The sequence below is a fragment of the Aegilops tauschii genome, chromosome 7 (genome assembly GCF_002575655.3).
Source record: "Aegilops tauschii subsp. strangulata cultivar AL8/78 chromosome 7, Aet v6.0, whole genome shotgun sequence".
Classification (NCBI taxonomy): Eukaryota; Viridiplantae; Streptophyta; class Magnoliopsida; order Poales; family Poaceae; genus Aegilops; species Aegilops tauschii.
The window spans coordinates 501,601,279-501,624,541 of record NC_053041.3 but is presented as its reverse complement, the minus strand read 5'-3'; the positions used below and the strand labels follow the sequence as shown (position 1 = coordinate 501,624,541).

Sequence of the window (23,263 nt, the reverse complement as noted above, 5' to 3'; positions counted from 1 at the left end):
CTCATCGGATGAACCACGATGTCGGGGATTTGATCAATCCCGTATTCAATTCCCTTTGTCAATCGGTATGTTACTTGCCCGAGATTCGATCGTCAGTATCCCAATACCTCGTTCAATCTCGTTAGCGGCAAGTCTCTTTACTCGTTCCGTAACGCATGATCCCGTGACTAACTCCTTAGTCACATTGAGCTCATTATGATGATGCATTACCGAGTGGGCCGAGAGATACCTCTCCGTCATACGGAGTGACAAATCCCAGTCTCGATTCGTGCCAACCCAACAGACACTTTCGGAGATACCTGTAGTGCACCTTTATAGCCACCCAGTTACGTTGTGACGTTTGGTACACCCAAAGCATTCCTACGGTATCCGGGAGTTGCACAATCTCATGGTCTAAGGAAACGATACTTGACATTTGAAAAGCTCTTAGCAAACGAACTACACGATCTTGTGCTATGCTTAGGATTGGGTCTTGTCCATCACATCATTCTCCTAATGATGTGATCCCGTTATCAGTGACATCCAATGTCCATGGTCAGGAAACCATAACCATCTATTGATCAACGAGCTAGTCAACTAGAGGCTTACTAGGGACATGTTGTGGTCTATGTATTCACACATGTATTACGGTTTCCAGCTAATACAATTATAGCATGAATAATAGACAATTATCATGAACAAGGAAATACAATAATAACCATTTTATTATTGCCTGATATCGACGAGAACCGGCCCAATTTCCGCGAAAAGTGGCCTGATATCGACGAGAACCGGCCCAAATTTGACATGATTCGACGTGAATTCTCAACATAAATATTTTTCTATCACATAGTTCATCACAGAAAATCAATAGAAATGAAATAGTTCAACAAAATAGTGCAACAATAAATAGTTCAATACAAATTATATAGTTCAACAAATAAAAACTCATATTTCATCACACGTCGAGCTAGGCATCGCCCTTGATCCTCCATAGATGCTCCACCAGATCCTGCTGCAGTTGTTGATGCACCTGTGGGTCTTGGATCTCGTGACGCATATTGAGGTAGGCAGTCCAGGTTGTCGGTAGCTGGTGATCAACTTCGGCAAGAGGACCCTGCCTGTAGTATGGTTCAGTGTCAAACACTGGCTCTTCCTGCTCGCTCTCAATGATCATGTTGTGCAAGATGACACAACAAGTCATGATCTCCCACATTTGATCTTTCGACTAGGTCTAAGCGGGGTACCGGACAACAGCAAATCGAGATTGAAGCACACCAAATGCCCGCTCGACATCCTTCCTGCAAGCCTCCTGAACCCAGGGCCGGCCCTGGCATATGGCCGCTGAGGCGACGGCCTAGGGCCCAGGCGGGGCAGGGGCCCATGATGTAGTACATATATATACTATAGCCCAGCAAAATATAGGTAAAAAAACAAAATAAAAGAAGAGATGGGTTAGGCCCATCAGATAGCTAGCGATCCATTAGCGAAGCGTCACGCGCGTGACTCACGTCAGATGCCACGCACGGCTGCTCCTTTTCCTTCGTCTCATCGGTTCGTCGACCGTGAACCGTCGGCCTGCTCGCTCGGCGCCTCGCTGCCTCGCCCTCACCTGAGTCGCCTCGGCCGCCGCTGGTTGTCGCCGCTGCGCGCGACGCACCCGCACGGCAGTCTGGCAGCCCCGCCATCAGGCATCCGGCAAGGCAGTCCGCAGCAATACATATACATCCGGATTCCAACAAGTCCGTTGTCCGCTAGGACGCTACTTGGCCGGCTGCAAGTTTGCAACGAAGCTCTCTCGTGATCCCGTCCCCGACCGTGAGGGCACCATCGTAGTCTCAGTATGTTTGAACTTTCCATCCATGTGGCCTGATTCATCCCCCAAACCCTAATTTGACATATTTAGTACTTTATTTTATTCTTTATTTAGTATGTATGTATTCAAATATCCATCCATGATTCATCCTCCAATTTCAGTATGCACGAAGTTCTAAAATTTTAATGTATATAATTTTCTAATTCAATCTTTCAATTTTTTCTCATTCTATGTACATGTCTAGGAGTCCAATCATCCAATGTATAAATTTTTAACCTTTTGTTTTCCTCTTTTCTTCATGATTTTAGGACATTTGTCTGCCATGTTGCCTAAGAAGAAGCAATTGTTGGGTGCTGAAAAAAGGAGAAAAAAGAAAGAAAGTGATCTGAAAATTCAACCAAGGGTTCTTTGAATAAGTATTTTACATCGTCAAGCAATGTTGATGTCAGTGAAAAACAAGGGCAAGAAACTAATCCCGAGCATGAAAATTGAGATGTTGAGGTCAATAAAGATGGTGCAGGTACAGGGGGCAAATAAATTTTGGTTCTTATTTGAGGTAATCATGTCATGTTAGTTTCATCTTGCTATCTTTTTAGTATTATTGTTGTCGATCGAGTCAGTTCGAATTTGGTTATTATTGTTGTCGATGGAGTCGGTTGAATTATTATAGTCAATTTTTAAACTAAAGATGTGTGGTTCAAATTTACTCTTAATAAGTTATATATATGTTTATGTATCACGCACAGTCGCACACGCACACACATATATATATACATATATATATACATATATATATATATATACATATATATATACATATATATATATATATATATATATATATATATATATATATATATATATATATGGTATTAGGATATAGGGGCCCATGTCGTCAAGTTCGCCTAGGGCCTCCCGAAACACAGGGCCGGCCCTGCCTGAACCTTGGCAAAGTGGGACTTCTTGCCTCCTGGCACATTGTTTGAGATAGTCTTCACAAATGTAGACCATCTCGGATAGATGCCATTAGGTAGGTAGTACCCCTTGTTGTAGTGCCGCCCATTGACCACGAAGTTCACGGAGGAGAATGACCTTCAAAAAGCTTGGCAAAGACAGGGGAGCACTGCAGCACATTGATGTCATTGTGAGTTTCTGGCATACCAAAGAAGGAGTGCCAAACCCAGAGGTCCTGTGTGGCCACCGCCTCAAGTACCACACCGCAACCGCCTTTGGTGCCTTTGTACATCCCCTGCCAAGCAAATGGGCAGTTCTTCCATTTCCAATGCATGCAGTCGATGTTTCCAAGCATCCCAGAAAATCCTCTTGCTGCATTCTGTGCTAGGATCCGAGCAGTGTCTTCTGCATTGGGTGTTTGCAAGTATTGCGGTCCAAACACTGCCACCACTACCCTGCAGAAGTTGTAGAAACACTGAATGGTGGTGGACTCTGATAACCCACAAGTATAGGGGATCAATTGTAGCCTCTTTTGATAAGTAAGAGTGTCGAACCCAACGAGGAGCTAAAGGTAGAACAAATATTCCCTCAAGTTCTATCGACCGCCGATACAACTCTATGCACGCTTAACGTTCGCTTTACCTAGAACAAGTATGAAACTAGAAGTACTTTGTAGGTGTTTTTGGATAGGTTTGCAAGAAAATAAAGAGCGCGTAAATAAAAAGTAGGGGCTGTTTAGATAAAGACACAATAAAGTAAATATAGCGAGTGTGGAAAAGTGGTGGTAGGAGTTGCGAAATTGTCCCTAAGCAATTGACTACTTTACTAGACCGATAGCAAGTATTATGTGGGAGAGGCCACTGCTAGCATGTCATCCCTGACTTGGAATTCTATGCACTTATGATTGGAACTATTAGCAAGCGTCCGCAACTACTAACGTTCATTAAGGTAAAACCCAACCATAGCATTAAGATATATTGGTCCTGTTGAGGATATAGACCTTAGAGTCACCCGCCAGGAGGGGCCGGGTTACTCGAATGGTCATTGCCAGAAGCCCGGAGCCAAGTTTTAAGACGATGGGCCAGAGATGGGCTGAGACCCGGATGTAGTTTAGGGCCTGTAGTTACAATCATTATTATAGTAGACTTGTAGTGTAAGGCAAGTATAGTTTAGAGTCTGAGCCGGACGCTCTTATGAGCCGGCCGGGATTCTAAGGGCTGCTGGGCGTCAGCCTCCCTATATAAAGGGACGACCCGGCAGCGGTTCAAGGGCGACAACAATCTCATCGAGAGCCGGGCATAGCTGTTTAGCTCCCTGGCGATCGTAACCCTAATCAGTAACACCTCAAACTGGACGTAGGCTTTTACCTTCACCGTAAGGGGCCGAACCAGTATAAACCCTCGTGTTCCTTGTCCCGCATAACCCCTTCAAGCTTCCTAGTTGCGATGGCTCCACGACTAAGTCCTAGCTCGAGGACATCTGCCGTGACAACTCCACGACAGTTGGCGCCCACCGTGGGGCACGCGCACGGTGGATCTGAGTTCTTGAAGGGCAGCTTCGAAGGGCTCAAGGGATACGCTGTGGGCCGGATGACCAAGAGTCGTCGCGGCAAGCTCTACATCGACAATGCGGACTGGGGCCCCGACGCCGGCTCAATTGAGTACGGGTACCGGGTCCCCTTTGGCGGAATTCATGTTTTCATTGGCAAGATTGGTGAGCCGGGCCCCGAGCCGGATCTCTGCGCCGATCTCATCGAAACGGCTCAGCGTGCACGACCCGCCCGGGCCCGGCCTTCCTTAAGGCATGCTTTTGTTGGGTGTATCCATGGAGGACTCACCGATCGATCTGGATCCGGTGATGAGACGGCTGCCGGCTCCGACGGCGAGTCGGCCACCGATGAATCAAACTCGCTGTACCAACTTCAAGATGGCAAGCTCATGGGTTGTTCCGACGGCGACAGTATTCCGGACCTCTTTGAGCCACCAAGTCAGGTTGGAGTTTTTATGACTGGTGCGCAGCCTGTTCAGAACCCCGCTGCTGGATCGGGAAACCCGGTGCCTTCTCCGGCTCAGGTGCTGATAGATCTCACGGACAAGATGACGGCCCTGTTAACCGCCACGGTTGACCCGGCGAATCAAGCTCAGCATGATGCGGAGGTGGCACAGTTAAAATCGGATTTGATAAAAGCCAAAGAGGATCTTGCAGCGGAAGGGATCAGGCTGGCTGCGGAGCGGGCGGCTCTCGACGCCCGGACTCAGCTGATTCAGGCGCAGTCCTTCCAACTCACGATGGATCAGAACGCGGCCAACGAGGTCATGAGAAGGAGGCATCAGAAGGCCCAGTCTCGACTCCCGCCGGTTTACGATCCACGCAATCTCTTCAACACGCCGGGTGCAGGGTCTAGTAACCCGCCAGGGGTCATTGCGCCCGGGTCTGGACCCCTTATTCAGCCACGAGTGATGGGGCCTCCCCAGGTGCCCCCTGCCCCGCCTCAGTATGTGCCAATACCCCCGGGTCATTATGATAACCTGCTGGAGAACATGGTAGCTGCGGCAGCACGGCTGGCGGCTCTCCCCGTTGACGGCGACTCTCCGGTGGCCATCGAAACCCGCCGGGTCATGGAACTCCTGCAAACGGCACTAGCGCAGCAAGAGGCGTACTCCTACAGCCACGACAGGATCCACTCGACCCCTCGTCCAGGCCAGAGCCCGAGTTACAGCCGGCACATGGTCTCCGCAACCGGTTCAAGTAATGTCCGACACCATGACCCGCCCCCTGGCCATGGCCCGGCTCATAATGGAGCCTTCTACGCAACAGACCAAGCGCGGCAAGAGGCGGAGCAGGCGCCTCAATTGACGGCTTATCAGACCCCCCCGGCTTATCCGACGACGTCCGTTGATGTGGTTATTTCTACCAGGACCGGGGGTGTCCCTTGTTTGGTACCAGCCATCCGTAATGAACGTCTGCCTAAGGACTTCAATGGCCCTAGGAAGGTGCCTAACTATACAACGGACTTACAGCCTGCGGCCTGGATTGAGAGTTATGAGATGGCTATGGAATTGCTGGAGGTCAGTGAGGCGGCCATGGCCAAATATTTCACCATGATGTTAGATGGAACTGCCCGCACGTGGTTGAAAGGGTTACCGCCGAACTCCATTGGGTCTTGGGCTGAGCTGAAAGCCCGGTTCATTCAAAACTTCAAAGATACCTGCAGGCAATCTATGTCAATTGTGGATTTGACTAACTGTAAGCAGCAGGAGGGTGAGTCCACGACCCATTGGGTTCGCCGGGTCAAGGAGATCATACATTCATCAGATAAGATGGATGCCGGCTCTGCAGTCTTAATGCTGGAACAGAACTGTCGCTTTGTGCCCCTTAAGATGAAGCTCGGGCGGCTCAAGCGCGACTGCACCAATATGGGTACCCTAATGGCGGCTCTTGTCAAGTACGCCGATTCCGATGGTACCAAGGATCCCCGTTCAGACGATGAAAGGGCAGGGAAGGGAAAGAAGAATGGCAACGGCAAGGGTCCTCAGTTTAACCCGGGGAATCAAGGAGAAGGTAAGCGTAAGGCCGATGGCAGCCTAGAGTTTGTAGCCAACGCAACCTCCCAAGGTAATAACCAGCGACGCAAGGGGAGGCCCCCTCCCCGAGGCGGCAGGTCAGGTCCAACACTGGAGCAGCTGTTAAATGAACCTTGTCCAAGGCATGGCTCTAGAGAGAAGCCAGCGACTCATCTGTGGAAGGATTGCGCGATCATGAAGGCCTTTAAGAGTTACAATGGCCCGGGCGGCGGCTCAGGCGCCGGCGGCTTTCATGGCCCGGGCGGCGGCTCAAATTCCGGTCCTCAGAACGGTCAAGGGGGCTTTAATCAACAGTCTGGTCAGGGTCATCAACAGCAGCAGGGGGGTTATCAGACCAACCCAAAGCAGCTTAGCGGTGGACGGTATCATGTGTTCACCACTAGTTTGTGCAAACGAGACGAGAAGCTTCACAAGAGGGCTGTTAATGCTGTTGAGCCGGCGGTCCCACGCTACTTGCGGTGGTCTGAGCAGCCTATAGTGTGGAGTAGGGAGGATCACCCTCCCCGGGTGGATAACCCGGGCCACTTGGCCTTAGTGGTAGCTCCTCAGGTGGGAGGTTATAAGTTCACAAAGGTACTCATGGACGGAGGTAGCAGCATCAACATCCTCTATTATGAGACTTTTCGCCGTATGGGGCTGGTTGATAAGAACCTCAGCCAGTCAAACACTATCTTCCATGGTGTGGTACCTGGTAAGTCGGCTTATCCAGTAGGCAAGATCGAACTAGAAGTGGCTTTTGGTGATGAGAACAACTACAGGGTGGAGAAATTGACCTTTGAGGTGGTCAAGATAAGAAGTCCATACCATGCTATATTTGGACAGCCGGCTTATGCCAAGTTCATGGCACGGCCGTGTTACGTGTACTTATAGCTCAAGATGCCGGGTCACAATGGGACCATCACGGTTCACGGCAGCCGAAAAGTGGCTCTCGAGTGTGAGGAAGGTGATGCAGCTTATGCAGAGTCTGTTTGTGCAACAGAGGAGTTGATGTTTTACAAAGACAATGTTGACCCAACAGACATGACTTCTTTAAAGAAGCCGACTACGGAGGCTGAGCCGGCGATGAAATTTAAGTCGGCTCATGAAACTAAGCTTGTTGATTTTGTTCCAGGGGATTCATCTCAGCAGTTTAGCATCAGTGCCAATCTGGATCCAAAATAGGAAAGCGCGCTCATCGAGTTCATCCGTGAGAATAGGGACATCTTCGCATGGAAGCCTTCTGACATGCCAGGTGTACCTAGAGAACTCGCTGAGCATAGTCTCAATATTGATCCGAAGTTTAAGCCAGTTAGACAATTCCTTCGACGGTTTAATGAGGAGAGGCGGAAAGCCATTGGTGAGCAAGTGGCCCGGCTCTTGGCGGCCGGGTTTATTGTTGAAGTTTTTCACCCAGAATGGTTGGCTAACCCGGTGCTTCTGCTCAAGAAGAACGGCACCTGGCGGATGTGTGTGGACTACACGGATTTGAACAAGGCGTGTCCGGCTGATCCTTTTGCTCTCCCCCGTATTGATCAAATCATTGATGCTACGGCAGGTTGTGCACGCTTAAGTTTCTTGGATGCTTATTCCGGGTATCATCAGATTAAGATGGCAGTTAAGGACCAGGAGAAGACGGCATTCATCACTCCCTTTGGAGCCTTCTGCTATGTTTCTATGCCCTTTGGACTCAAGTGTGCACAGGCGACTTACCAGCGTTGTGTACAGAATTGTCTTCATAAGCAGATTGGGCGCAATGTTCACGCTTACGTAGACGATATTGTGGTTAAATCCGTCAAGGAGGAAACCCTGATAGATGACTTGAGGGAAACCTTCGATAATCTCCGAGTCTACAAGATGATGCTTAACCCGGCCAAGTGTGTTTTTGGTGTTCCAGCAGGCAAACTATTGGGCTTCTTGGTTTCTGATAGAGGCATTGAGGCTAACCCGGAGAAGATCAAGGCTATCACCTCCCTAGCTAAGCCGGCATGTATAAATGACGTTCAGCGTTTGGCGGGTCGCATCGCTGCTTTAAGCCGGTTTATAAGCCGTTTGGGTGAGAAGGCTATGCCCCTATATCAGTTGATGAAGAAAACTGATAACTTTGTCTGGAATGATGCAGCTAATACCGCTTTTGAGGATTTGAAAAAGCAACTGGCAGAGCCCCCCGTCCTTGCTGCTCCGGTTGATAAGGAGCCCTTGCTACTGTATGTGGCGGCAAACGCACGAGCCGTCAGCGTGGCTATTGTGGTGGAGCGCAAGGAGGCGGGTAAGGAGCATCCGGTTCAGCGGCCGGTTTATTATGTCAGCGAGGTGCTCATTGAGACCAAGCAGCGGTACCCGCATTGGCAGAAGCTCGTATATGGTGTGTTCATGGCGAGCCGGAAGCTCAAGCATTATTTTCAGGGTCATCCCATCACTATGGTCAGTTCTGCCCCTCTTGGTGATATTATCCAGAACAGAGAGGCTACAGGGGAATTGCTAAGTGGGCTATAGAACTTGGACCTCATGGCCTCAAATATGTGCCACGCACTGCTGTTAAATCTCAGGCTTTGGTGGATTTCATCAATGATTGGACGGAGTCTCAAGCGCCTGAGCAAAAGCCGGATAACACTTACTGGACTGTCCACTTCGATGGGTCCAGACAGTTGGAGGGCTCGGGGGCTGGTGTTGTATTGGCTTCCCCTAAAGGTGACAAGTTCCATTATGTGCTACGGTTGATGTTTCCTTGCACTAACAATGCGGCTGAATACGAGGCTTTGCTCCACGGTCTTCGGGTGGCTAAGGAGATGAGCTTAAGCCGGGTAAGGTGCTTTGGTGACTCAGACTTGGTGGCTCAACAAGTATCGGGCACCTAGGATTCTAAGGATCCTCTCATGGCGGCTTATCGCCGCGAGGTTGATGCCATTGCTGGGCACTTTCAGGGATACCAAGTGGAGCACATTGATCGCAGGAAGAACGAGGCGGCTGATGCTTTAAGCCGGCTAGGCTCCCAGCGAAAACCGGTGCCGCCTAACACTTTCTTGGATGTCCTGTATAACCCTTCGGTTCGGTTGCCTATAGAGGAGGACTTGGCTATCCCTGACCCGGAGGCACGACTGGTGGCGGCTCTTCATGTCATACCAGACTGGACAATGCCATATCTGGCTTATATAACCCGGGGAGAGTTGCCTGAGGATGAAACTCTGGCCAGGCAAATAACCCGGCGGGCTAAGTCAATGATTGTTATCGATGGCGAGTTGCATCATCGCAGTGTTTCAGGGGCATTTCAGCGTTGTATCTCCCCTGAGGAAGGTCAAGAGATCTTGCGCGAGATCCATGAAGGGGATTGTGGCCATCATGCCAGTTCAAAATCTCTTGTGGCCAAGGCTTTCCGTCATGGTTTTTATTGGCTGACGGCTCACGCTGATGCAGAGGACTTGGTCAGTAAATGTGATGGTTGCCAAAGGTTCTCACGACGGGCTCATGTGCCGGCTCAGGAGTTGAGGATGATCCCAATCACTTGGCCCTTTGCGGTCTGGGGGCTTGATATGGTTGGGCCCTTTAAACGGTCCAAGGATAAGAAGACCCACCTCTTGGTGGCAGTTGACAAATTCACGAAGTGGGTGGAGGCTGAGCCAGTTAGCAAGTGCGATGCAGCCACGGCGGTTCAATTTATGAAAAAGGTGATTTTCCGCTTCGGCTTTCCGCACAGCATCATAACTGACAATGGCACCAATCTATCCAAGGGCGCTATGGAAGAGTTTTGTCAACGAGAGCATATCCGACTTGATGTTTCCTCAGTGGCTCATCCCCAATCCAATGGTCAAGCTGAGAGAGCTAACCAGGAGATTCTGAAGGGCATCAAGCCCCGGCTTTTGGTCCCTTTGCAACGGACGCCGGGTTGTTGGGTGGAGGAGTTGCCTTCCGTCTTATGGAGCATCAACACTACTCCTAACAGGTCTACAGGCTTCACGCCTTTCTTCATGGTTTATGGAGCAGAAGCAGTCCTCCCCAGTGACATCCGTCACGATTCACCTCGCGTGGCGGCTTATGTTGAGACGGATAATGAACAGGCGCGTCAAGATGCTCTGGATTTGTTGGACGAACAGCGTGATGTGGCAGCAGCCCGTTCAGCGATTTACCAACAAGACCTGCGCCGTTATCATAGCCGCCGGGTCAAATCCCGGGTCTTCCAGGAAGGCGACCTTGTGCTCCGGCTCATCCAGGATCAAACAGATGCACACAAGTTATCCCCACCTTGGGAAGGGTCCTTTGTGGTCAGCAGGAACTTGCACAACGGGTCATATTACCTCATTGATATTCGGGAGCATAAAGATTCGCGTAAATCTGAGGAGGAGACCCGTCGGCCGTGGAATATAGCTCAGCTTCGGCCTTACTACACTTGAGCTACCAGCTCTCGTGGTGTACATATTTATCTCAGACATGTATATATTATGATAAGTAATAAAGCAGGACCTCTGTCCTTTTTTCTCCTCCAAATATGCGTGTGTTGCTTTTTTACATGCTGACTTAAAGGAGGATCCGGCTTATGATCGTATTCGAATCTAGCCGTAAGCAGTAAGGTCACTTGGGGGCTTCCTGTTCAAACATGGGTCGTATTCGAACCAAAGAGAACATAGCTGTCGATACCCACTTGATTGGCAAAGTGCCGAGCTCATTGGGAGTTACCTTTGGTCATATTTGACTCATAGTTTAACCCCTCTGAGAACCGACGTGGATCGTATTCGAATCAGCGTCGTTAAACAATTTTAAGAATCACTTGGGGGCTTCCTGTTCAAACATGGGTCGTATTCGAACCAAAGAGAACATAGCTGTCGATACCCACTTGATTGGCAAAGTGCCGAGCTCATTGGGAGTTACCTTTGGTCATATTTGACTCATAGTTTAACCCCTCTGAGAACCGACGTGGATCGTATTCGAATCAGCGTCGTTAAACAATTTTAAGAATCACTTGGGGGCTTCCTGTTCAAACATGGGTCGTATTCGAACCAAAGAGAACATAGCTGTCGGTACCCTTTTGATTGGCATCGCCACACCCACTGGGGGCTATACGATCGTATCCGAATCTTAGCTTAACCCCTTGTGGCCGGGTCTTTGGTCGTATTCGAACCGGAAGCCCCTAAGTTCTTCTCCTTTTTCACAAATTTATTTTGAGGTATGCATGGCCGGGTCTCATTCGCCGGCTTAACTTTGGTTTACAGTGTTAGTTGCACGTCATGGGTGTCATTAAAGCAAGTAAATCAGAGTTAAGGTATCAACCTTACTGCCCGGGTTATTTAAACCGAAAGATGCACACAGGTTGTTCAATGTGTTATTTTGGCTCTGTTCAGAGTATAATTAAGGACCAGTCTTTTTTGATTCATCTTCCGGGTTATTTATCTCAAACACCTGATTCTCAGGGCGGTAAGTCGCCTCGAGACTTGTGATTTACCTTTTTTAGGCGGATACTTCAAGGTACCTTTTGAGGTTGAGAAGAACAAAGGGATGATTATGACCCGGAAAAACATCAAAGAGATAAATTCAAAGGACTTTCGCATTTAAAAACGTGCACGATGGCACGGCAGAGATAAACTGTTGCATCTACTCTATTACAATAATTCTTCAAGTCTAAAAGATGGAACAATGTTTGATAAGCCGCCCGCTAACTTATGACGCCTGCTGAGTCGAAGTCCCCGGCTCATTCCTGTCTTCTCCTCCGGCTGATCCCAAGACCTCGAAGGTTGATGATTTCCAGTTGATGCCGCTGAGAGCTTCGAACTGGGCTTCTTCGTCAATTAACCTGGCCGGGTCAATCTCCGGGGCGAAGGTGTGCTGACGAGCCGGAGGGATCAGATTGAGGGCTTCATAGCGAGGGGTTGGAATCCTCTGATTCTCCGCATCATAACCCGGCTGGTACTTGGTTAAGTCGGTGTCGTTCCCGATGAGGGTGGCCACCGGGCGTACAGCCTTCACACATGCCGCGAAGTCCTTCTGGTCGAAGGCTGAGCCGTCTTCCTTCAGGCCTGGGTAACCCAGGGCGATGTCTGCCGGGTCTAGCTCCGGCAGGAATGCTTTCGCCCGGCTCAGCGCGGCAATTGCTCCGGCGCTTGCGGAGGCTCGGCGTAGCTCCTGGATCCGCTGCGGCAGAACAGCGAGACGACGCAGAACTTCGGCCAGATGGGTTGGCACCTCGTTGGATAGGGCCACCACAGCTAAGGCGCGCTGTGACCCGGTGTAGAGTTGTTCCACCAGGGTGTACACGGCCTTTAACTTGGTGACCACGCTCTGGTTGAGGTTGACACTCCTGGGACCTGTTTAACAAGATCAGATAAGCCGGTGACAAGGATGAATCATGACATATACAGACTTGATGAAAGCCGGTGAGGCGACTTACCGAAGATGGCGGCTACCATTTGGGAAACCTGGCGCTTTAGGCCGGAGAGCTCGGTGGTTTTCTCAGAGAGCGCCTTCTCCGCCTGTTCCGCCCGGGTCACCAGTGCGGCCTTCTCCTCAGCCCAGGCCTTCCGCTCAGCGTCAAACTCGGTCTTTAGCTTCTCTTGAGCGGCGATGCTGGACACAAACTTGGCGTTTGCCTTCCGGGTCTCCATCTCCTGTGTCTTCAGCCGGCTCTTAATATCCGCAAGGTCCGCCTCTAGTTTCTTGCCAACAGCCTGCATGTGTTTCCGGGTTAAGTAACAGTTGTTACATAAGTCCCAAGCGCTTTCCAAGCAAAGGCACTTGGCACTTGGGGGCTAATGCATATTGAACGTATCTATCTACGTACTACTGGCTCAGTTGCGTAAGCCGGAACTTAATGTCTACAACATATTCAAGTATAAGTCATCGACTTGGGGGCTAGCATGGCAAAGGTAACTATGCAGAAAAGTAAGAAGACAGCAGAAGGGTACCTCGGACTTTTGCTGGATCTGGTTGACCATGGCAACCTCGGCGTCCCGGCTCTTGTGGACTTGGTTGATGTAGCCAGAAACGAGCTCTCCAATGCTCAAGTCGGTGTAGCCGGAGAGGTCCAGGTTCACCCGGTGGGGCTGCAGTAACTCCCCCTTCGCGGAACATTTGGCCAACGCGGTCGGTCTCCCCGGCTCAACGAATTCCATCCGGGTGATTACCACGTCCGGGTCATCTGCTGGTGGAGCTGAGCCGGAGGCCTCCGGGTTAGCCGAAGCTTCGGTCGTTGTCTTGGTAGTCGGGGCACGGGCCTCAGGCGCCGTGTCCATTGGAGTGGTGGCTTCAGGGGCGGAGGCAGCTGGCGGCTCTTGAGCCGTCGCCTCCGGCTCAGGCAAGTCTGGCACTCCGGCTGACCTGGTCTTCTTTGCTCTTTTGGTGAGCTTTGCCTGGGCACTGAAAAGGCAGAAGTGTTAGGCATACAAAGAGTAAATACAGACAGATAATGTAAGGAGATTGTTATTACCCGGGTGCAGTCTTGAAGGCCCGCAGACTTGACTGCATGGAGTCACCCGAAGAGGGGGAGGTCTCCTGATAATTGGAGTCAGAAGAGTTGAGTGGCTGACGGATGACACCCGCCAACGGATGAAAAGGGTACAGGTGAGAAAAAACCTCAGTGCGACGCTTCCTTGTTGCGTCGGGTAACCCGGCGGAGAGGTCGGTGTCCTTGCGGGCCCGGGTGTGACGCCGGCTTTCGTGAACCTGCTGCTTCAAAAGAAATTGAGGGTCTTGATGAGCTAATGGATGTGAAAAGCTTACTTTCCGGGTTACTCTTCGGACTTTCAGCTGTGGCAAAGGCTCCGAGTCGGAGGAAAGTGACATTACCTCTTCAACCACCGGGTTACTGGCGCCGGTGTCATCCTGTCAATAAGCAAAGTGTTGATAAGGCGGACAGCAACAAATGACAAATATAGCAAGACTTTAAAGGTTTAAGGATTACCTCTGACTCGGAGCTGTCGCTTAATTGCAGTAGCTCCGAAGCAGTGGGTCTGCTTCCCTTTTTGCGAGGGGCGGTTTTCTTGGCGGCTTTCTCCGCCTTCCTGGCCTTCTTGGCCGCCTCATGGTCATACTTGACCCGCCAGAATTTATCATCAGCCTGAGAAATACAGCAAGGAATTCTTAAAATGGTTCAGATCGAGGTGACATGCAAAAGAAGTTGAAAGGTTAAAGTCAGCGGCTTACCGCTGGGGCTGGATTGATCTTGCAGAAGGGGGCTAGCCCGGTTCTTCCGCAATCTGCCAAGCTCTCGTTTAGAAGAGCCTTGGTCTCTTCCTCGGCAACGTCTTCTGGAAGATCATTGCGACTGTGCCTCTGCGGGTCATCCTTTCGCCCGGTGTACTCACACATTAAGCCAGGGCGGCGGCTTAATGGGATCACCCGCCATGAGATCCAGACCCGGACCAGATCAATTCCGTTCAGACCGTTGCCTAGCAGGGCCTTGATCTTATTGATCGTTGGAAGCAGAGGCTGGCGTTCCGCGGCAGTCAGTTTGTCGGATAGCGGATGAGTCGGTTCTAGGCGCGTTGGGCGAAAGCCGGGCAGCGGGTTCTCATCTACCGGGGACGTATCTTGGCAGTAGAACCAAGTCATATTCCAGTCCTTAGGGTGGCTCGGCGGCTCTGCGTAAGGGAACAGACAGTCCCTACGCCGCTGGATGGAGATGCCGCCTAATTCCAGACTTGGCCCGTTGGCACACTCATTTTGGCGGTTTAAATAAAACAGCTCTCTGAAGAGCAGCAGACTCGGCTCTTCTCCAAGATACACTTCACAAAAGACTTGGAAGTTGCAGATGTTGGATACGGAGTTAGGTCCTATATCCTGAGGCCGAAGGTCAAAGAAGTTGAGCACGTCCCGGAAGAATTTTGAGCCGGGCGGTGCGAAGCCCCGGCTCATATGGTCCGCAAAGATCACTACCTCCCCGTCCCTCGGCTGTGGTCTTTCTTCTGACGGATCAGGGGCACGGTAGGACATCACTTCCTTCTTGGGCAGATATCCGGACTTAGCGAAGTTGGCCAGGGTCTCGTCAGTGATGTTGGATCTCATCCAGTTGCAAGTGATGGGAGCCTTGGGAGGCATGGTGAAGGCTGGTGGTCTATGATAAAGAGAAAAGTGTTCGGGTTAATTGTAAGCCGGAGATTATCATTCAAACTAAGATGGCGGCTTATGAAGGGGACTAATGATATATATTCAGATACGGTGGGTTATTTAAGCCGCAGGGGTTCGGAGTAAATTGGTTATTTACGGCTTTACTGCAGTTAAGCCGGAGGATTTTACAGAGCATGGTTCTCTCTAAACCGGGAGGTTCTACGGCGCGTGTTTTTCTTTAAGCCGGAAATGTAAGCCGCCAAGATTCAAGGGCTGTAGTTTTTACTAAGTGTGGTAAAACAGGTTTCACATTTTGCAGTAACTTTTTTGGATCAAAATGGTCGGGTGAAATGCAAATTTTCTAGACCTAAAAAACAGAGGCAGGAGAAGTTCTTGAGGTTGAACACGGTTCTTATGCAGTAAAAGGAGGGTTTCTTGCAGGTGAAATGGGTCTCAAACCTCTACCGCAGTGGTTCTACGCAGAGTTAAGATCAAGAGAAGGGTGGTAAAAAACAAAACTACCGCAGGCCGCAACGAACTATGAAGAACTGGAGGAACCCTACTGTAGATCTACTCTACGGGGTGGTGAGAACTTACCGGAGCTGAAGAGGTGCGGGAGTCGCCGCCGTTTGTCTGGTCCGAGTCAGGGTGATGCAGCGACCAAGGTTGACGAAGGTCGGAGGCGAGACGATGGCGGCGGAGCACGAGCTCGGGCAGAGGAGCGACGGCGCGAGGAGGAAGAAAGGGAGCATGAGAAGAGCACGTTGGGCCGGCCTATTTATAAGGCGAAGTCATAAGTGGGCGCGAGATTCAAGGAGACCGTGGCGTGATTATCTCCCCCCCACGACGCCTCGATTCTCCGAATGACAGTAAAGCAAAGATCCGTTGCGGATCTGGCGGAGTAAAAAACGGACTTAATGGAGGATGACGTCATGGCGGATTATCTGGAGTCCAGAGGATGACGTCACTCCGGGTTATGGCCTTCACATAAATGGTAAGCCGGAGACTTTTTCTGTCAGAAGAGTTGAAGATTGACATGAGCCGGCTCAAATCAATCTGGGGCCTAATGTTGAGGACATAGACCTTAGAGTCACCCGCCAGGAGGGGCCGGGTTACTCGAATGGTCATTGCCAAAAGCCCGGAGCCAAGTTTTAAGACGATGGGCCAGAGATGGGCTGAGACCCGGATGTAGTTTAGGGCCTGTAGTTACAATCATTATTATAGTAGACTTGTAGTGTAAGGCAAGTATAGTTTAGAGTCCGAGCCGGACGCTCTTATGAGCCGGCCGGGATTCTAAGGGCTGCTGGGCGTCAGCCTCCCTATATAAAGGGACGACCCGGCAGCGGTTCAAGGGGGACAACAATCTCATCGAGAGCCGGGCATAGCTGTTTAGCTCCCTGGCGATCGTAACCCTAATCAGTAACACCTCAAACTGGACGTAGGCTTTTACCTTCACCGTAAGGGGCCGAACCAGTATAAACCCTCGTGTTCCTTGTCCCGCATAACCCCTTCAAGCTTCCTAGTTGCGATGGCTCCACGACTAAGTCCTAGCTCGAGGACATCTGCCGTGACAACTCCACGACAGGTCCCCCTTCAATCCTGTATGCATCGATTTCTATGCTAGGTTGAAGCTTCTGTCACTCTTGCCCTCCAATACATAGTCATATCAACATACAACTAACCCTATGGTGTGATCCACGCGCGCGCTCATATGATGGGCACCAAAGGACAAGAACATAACCAGAAGCAAATTAAATCAATCATAGCAATTCATCAACCACCAATAGGACAATGAAAATCTACTCAGACATCATAGGATGGCAATACATCATTGGATAATAATATGAAGCATAAAACACCATATTCAAGTAGAGGGTACAGCGGGTTGCGGGAGAGTGGACCGCTGTAGATAGATGGGGGAAGGTGATGGAGATGTTGGTGAAGATGGCGGAGGTGTTCGTGAAGATTGCGGTGATGATGATGGTGGCCACGGCAGCGTTCCGGCGCCACCGGAAGAGAGGGGGAGAGGGGCCCACTTCTTCTTCTTCTTCCTTGACCTCCTCCCTAGATGGGAGAAGGGTTTCCCCGCTGGTCCTTGGCCTCCATGGCATGGGAGGGGCGAGAGCCCCTCCGAGATTGGATATTTCTCTCTGTCTCTCTCTGTTTCTGCGTTCTGGTATTCTGCCCTTTCACCGTTTCTTATATATCCGGAGATCCGTAACTCCGATTGGACTGAAACCTTCGCCGATATTTTTTTCCTGAAAATTAGCTTTCTTGCGGCAAAAGAATAGCAGCAACCGCCTTACGGGGGCCCCACGAGGGGGGTAGGCGCGCCCCCCCGCCTCGTGCCCCCTCGGGCACCGTCTCGCGTTGATTCTTCTTCCCATATTCTCCAAATATTCAAAAAATATTCTCCGTCCGTTTTTATCCCGTTTGGATTCCATTTGATATGGGATTTCTGCGAAACATAAAACATGCAACAAACAGGAACTGGCACTGGGCACTGGATCAATATGTTAGTCCCAAAAATAATATAAATAGTTGCCAAAAGTGTATGAAAGTTGTAGAATATTAGCATGGAACAATCAAAAATTATAGATACGACGGAGACGTATCAGACTCGGCCATGCACTCATAGTCGTCGAGTGAATCACCGTGAGCTCCGTATGCAAGCATCCTCATCGCTGTCGTGCACTTTTGGATGGAGATGAATCCAAGTTTACCGGTGTAATCCTTCTTGCACTTGAAGTAGCTGTCGAACTCCCGGATGGAATTCACAATCCTGAGGAATAGCTTTCGGCTCATCCGATAACGGCGCCGAAATACTTTGTCGTCGTGCAGTGGAGCATCGGCGAAGTAGTCAGAGTAGAGCATGCAGTAGCCTTCGAGACGATGTCGGTTCTTTGCTTTCATCCGCCCCGGCGCCGAGCCACCTCGCCGCGGCTTTTCATTGCTCGCCGGCAGGAAGGCGAGGGCGGCGAGGACCATGAGATGTTCCTCTTCCTGAACGTCGGCATCAACCTCCTCCTCCAGCAGCGCGGCAAGCGCCTCCTTGTTGTCTGAGTCCATTGCCGAGCAGGCAAATCGCCGAACACCTTGCGGGTGCGGTGGGCGCGCACCCGCTTACACTGCCCCTGCACGGCCGGAACGCCGGAAAAATCGCCCAGCCGATGTTGGAGAGGTTGCCTCGGCGAAACTCTTCTCTTTTCCGGCGGGGAATGGTCTATCTAGCGGTGGTGGGCGGCGGCGGGATCAGTCGGGTGGCAGTCGGGTGGCGGCCGAGCGCGCGGGGTGTAGGAGGCGAATCTGGACGATAGCCTTGACTTTTCGCCTGACGATGTGGGCCAGGCATACTTTTCCCTTACGCCGGAGCCCCCGAGCGCCCCCCAGTGCGCCGGGTTCGACCTGCGATCGTTGGGCCAAAAACGGGTCGAGCCGGCGAATTTCGGCGTCCTGAAAACGCGACTGGAGCGTTTTTCGGTGCCGGCGTGAAAAAAGTCGCCTGGGAAGGGGCTGTTGGGGGCGCGGCTGGAGATGCTTTTACGGTGCATGGCGGTGACGTCGCGGGGCAGCCGGGAAACTACTGCATGCCCGTTGTGAGTCCCCCTGGTAGGCCCGCCTCTGACGGGGAGAATAGATCATTAGTTTAGTGCGTATGATTACGCTAATTTATGTGCAAAGGCCCCTGTGATCATGACGCGATTGGAGAGGGTGCGTCAGCAAGTTAGCAGCTAGAGGAGTATATAGAAGATGATCTAAAAAAAAGGAGTATATAGAAGAAAAATCGACTGAACCACGTACAGGCCCACCGTAGGTACGTCGGCCCGACTAAGACGTGCCTATACTCTGACAGCCTTGGCGTTTCTTCTTTACAAGTTGCCGCGCGAAGGAGGACTTCTTTTTTTATGTGTGTTGTGTGTGGACGCACATCGTGGTCACGCCAGGACCGACCCACAGTACGTACTCTCCAAGGACAATCCAGTTGCACGGACGGACCATATACATATATCTAGAGTTGTCATGGCACCTACTCTCTCTGTTTCGAATTACTTGTCGTAAATATGGATGTATCTAGATGTATTTTAGTTCTAGATACATCCATTTTTACGACAAGTAATTTGAAACAGAGAGAGTACGTACGTCGGTACGTGTAGGATAGGATATAGATATCGACTCATCATATAAGTAGATAGGATAATCACCATAAGACCACAACGTCCTTGCGTTTGAAATTCTCGCTGCCCAGATTTGCATGCGTCTGTGTATCGTGTACGTAGTTTTCGCTTTCAGCTTTGACCTCGGGACGAGTCGGCCTCACGCCGGGGGGTGGGAAACTCCAGGGTAATGATAACCGGTGAACATCAGCTGGGAAGGAAAGAAATCTTTGGCCGATGAGCGTTCCCCTAGGGTTTTCTAGGGTCCACCCGTTCCTCTGGCGACGCCGCTAGTCACCGAAGATACCACCAAGATCTCGTCAGGTCGGACCGGCGAACATCGCTCCAGGCCAGCGCGACGATCTAGGGCGGCATGGAAGACTAGTAACTCGTAGAAGATGCAGGATGGGGTCCGAAGGGAGATCGAGGGGGAGGAAGCCGTGCTGGTAAAGGCGCGGGCGAGGAGGATCATCGAGGCCGTTCGGCCATAGAGGACGAGGAGAAGATTGAGGGGGACCCGATGAAGGAGGTACATGATGCAGGTAGAGAGGATGAAGAAGAGGCAGATTGGGATCAATATGGCCCGTACCCAGATTTGGGGGATGCCTTTGAAGGATTGAAGCTGCAGGGTGAGGAGGAAGAGGAATTAGATCTGTCAGGAGAGGTGGATGAGCTGATCAGTGAGGTGTGGTGGCTGGCCTTGTTTAGGGTTCATACCCTACGTCCGTTTAGTCAAGCAGCTTTGTTGAATTCCATGAGGAACGCTTGGACTTGCGCACAAGGAGTCACTTTCAATGTTAAGGGACCTAATCTATTCCTTGCTCAGTGTCATTGTTTGGGGGATTGGAAGCGGGTAATGGAAGGAGGACCATGGCAATTTCGTCGGGATCCGGTTGTGTTAGTGGAGTATGATGGTTTTACCAACGTTGCAAAATACGCCTTGAACATGTATCCATTATGGGCAAGAATTAAAGGTCTACCAGATGGCCTTACTAGAGAAAAAATTAGCGGAGAAAGTTGCAAAGAAGGTGGGAGAGCCCCCGTTTATAGTAGTGGTTAATGAAGGGAAGATAAACCCCTCAAACTATCTCAGAGTTAGGGTTTTTGTGGATGTAAACAAGCCGTTGGTGAGGGTTGTCCGTATCACCTTGAAGGATTAAAAAAGTACCCAGTCAGCTATGAGAAACTGCCGGATTTCTGCTACTAATTTTGTGGTTGCATGGGTCATGTTGTGGAGGAATGCGGAGACGGTATCCATGATCCAGGGGATTGCGAGTGGGGAGAATGGCTGCATTGGAATAATGAACCCGGTGGTGGAAGTGGGGGCTGGGGAGGAAGGGGTGGAGCGTGGACGAATGCAGCAGGTAGAGGGGCCGGCCGTGGAGGAGAGAGTAGGGAAGGGAGAGGGAGTAATGCAGGAGGGAGAGGTGATAGAGGTGGGAGAGCTTGGATGTTAGAAGGCAGAGGGAGAGGAGAAGCCGTAGGGGAAGCTAGTATGGAGTTTGATCATGTCGTAAGGCATGACGATGATGGAAAGAGTGCTCGGAAGAGGCTTATTAGTATGGATGGGTCAGTAACAGTTAGAGGACAAAGCATGCCGCATTTAGCGGGAAAAGTTTCAAACACAATACTATTGTTAGAGAATGTGGATGAGACAGCAAATAGTGGTGGAGCAGTTCAACCGAATTCTACCCCTGGGAAAGTTCCTATTGTGAAGAGAAAGAAGCAAGGTGATGGAGTGGACGACGGTGACAGTGCTTTGACAACTTCGGCGGCCTCCGTGCTGGAGGACCGCCGGGCCCAATGAATTGCATAAGTTGGAACTGCCGGGGAGGGGGAATACCCGGACAGTTCGAGAGCTTGCGACTTTGTGCCAGTCGCATTCCCCCATGCTCGTGTTTTTGTGCGAAACAAGGCAAAAAGAAACTAAGATGAGAAGATACAGGAACCGATTGGGTGTGAAAGGCTTTTGTGGTGTGGATAGCATTGGTATGAGCGGTGGTCTTGCCCTATACTGGCATGAATCTTATGACGTAGTGGTTCTGGATAAAGACGAGCGCCATATTGATGCTCTGGTGCAGGTGCACGGTGAGACTGCACAATGGAGAATTACTTGTGTTTATGGGGAGCCGAGGGTCGAAAGCAGACATATGATGTGGACGAAGCTTCAGAATCTGAAAAATATTAATGACCTGTCGTGGTTAGTTATCGGGGACTTTAATGAGGCTCTTTGGAATTTCGAGCATATGTCGGCGTCTCCCAGGTCTGAGCAGCAAATGTTGGCGTTCCGAGATGCTCTGGAAATATGCGGCCTGGTGGATTTGGGTTTCAAAGGTGTGCCTTTCACCTATGAAAACAAAAGTAGTGGCGCCGGTAATGTCAAAGTAAGGTTAGATCGTGCGGTTGCAAAAAATGCCTGGAGAAATCTGTTTGCATTTGCCTCTGTAACGCACGTCCCATCGCCGTGTTCAGATCACGTCGCTCTAGTGCTAAAGGGCGAGGCTGATCCAGGACCTACTGTTGGGCGCTGCCGTCGCTACGAGGTCTTCTGGGAAAGAGATTCGACCCTACCAGAAGTCATAAAGGAGGCGTGGGAAGCTGTAGGTGTTGTCCAGACTTGTCCCAGCTAAGGAACGCTTTGACAAAAACCATGGCCTCCCTAGGCGTGTGGAGCAGAAAGTTTGGCAATGTTACACGCGAACTTGCTAAGTCATGATCGCAGCTAGAGGAGCTAATGAATATGAATGCAGACATGCAAGATATTAGAATGGTGATTGACAGGATGAATGAGCTCTTATATCAAGAGGAGATGCTATGGTTGCAACGATCAAGAATTTCATGGCTCAAAGAGGGTGATCGTAACACCAGTTTCTTCCAAAGTAAAGTTGTTTGGAGGGCTAGAAAGAATAAGATCCGTCAGTTAACTGACAGTGTGGGTACGGTACACTCAGATTTCGCAGCCATGGGCAAACTTACAAATGAGTATTTTCAAAACATGTTTTCTGCTGATGGGTCGCTTGATGGCTCCCCGGTGACAGACCTTCTCGAGGCGAAGGTAACGAGGGAGGACAATGTTAAACTTTGTGCACCCTTTTCGGAGAAGGAAATTTTGGATGCCTTGTTTCAAATTGGACCCTTAAAGGCTGAAAGATCGTGGATGTCGCCTAGAGGGGGGGGGGTGAATAGGCGCTTTAAAATAATTACAGTTCAGGCTTGAACAAATGCGGAATAAACCTAGCGGTTAATTGTCAAGCACAAAACCTACAACAACTAGGCGCACCTATGTGCACCAACAACTTATGCTAAGCAAGATAAACAACTAGGTGATAGCAAGATATATGACAAGAAACAATATGGCTATCACAAAGTAAAGTGCATAAGTAAAGGGCTCGGGTAAGAGATAACCGAGGCACGTGGAGACGACGATGTATCCCGAAGTTCACACCCTTGCGGATGCTAATCTCCGTTTGGAGCAGTGTGGAGGCACAATGCTCCCCAAGAAGCCACTAGGGCCACCGTAATCTCCTCACGCCCTCGCACAATACAAGATGCCGTGATTCCACTAAGGGACCCTTGAGGGCGGTCACCGAACCCGTACAAATGGCAACCCTTGGGGGCGGTCACCGAACTCGTACACTTTGGCAACCCTTGGGGGCGGTCACCGGTACCCTTCAAATTGCTCGGGGCGATCTCCACAACCTAATTGGAGACCCCGATGCTTGCCCGGAGCTTTACACCACAATGATTGAGCTCCGAACACCACCAACCGT

At 50.5% G+C, this 23,263-nt stretch overlaps 1 protein-coding gene across 1 annotated transcript; it reads left to right on the top strand.

Annotated features, from left to right (window-relative positions):
- The first annotated feature begins 21,424 nt into the window (after window positions 1-21,424).
- On the top strand, window positions 21,425-22,123 carry LOC141027303 (uncharacterized). The gene has a single exon (XM_073504298.1). It carries the CDS (start codon window positions 21,425-21,427, stop codon window positions 22,121-22,123), a length of 699 nt encoding a protein of 232 aa, XP_073360399.1.
- Window positions 22,124-23,263: the final 1,140 nt, after the last annotated feature.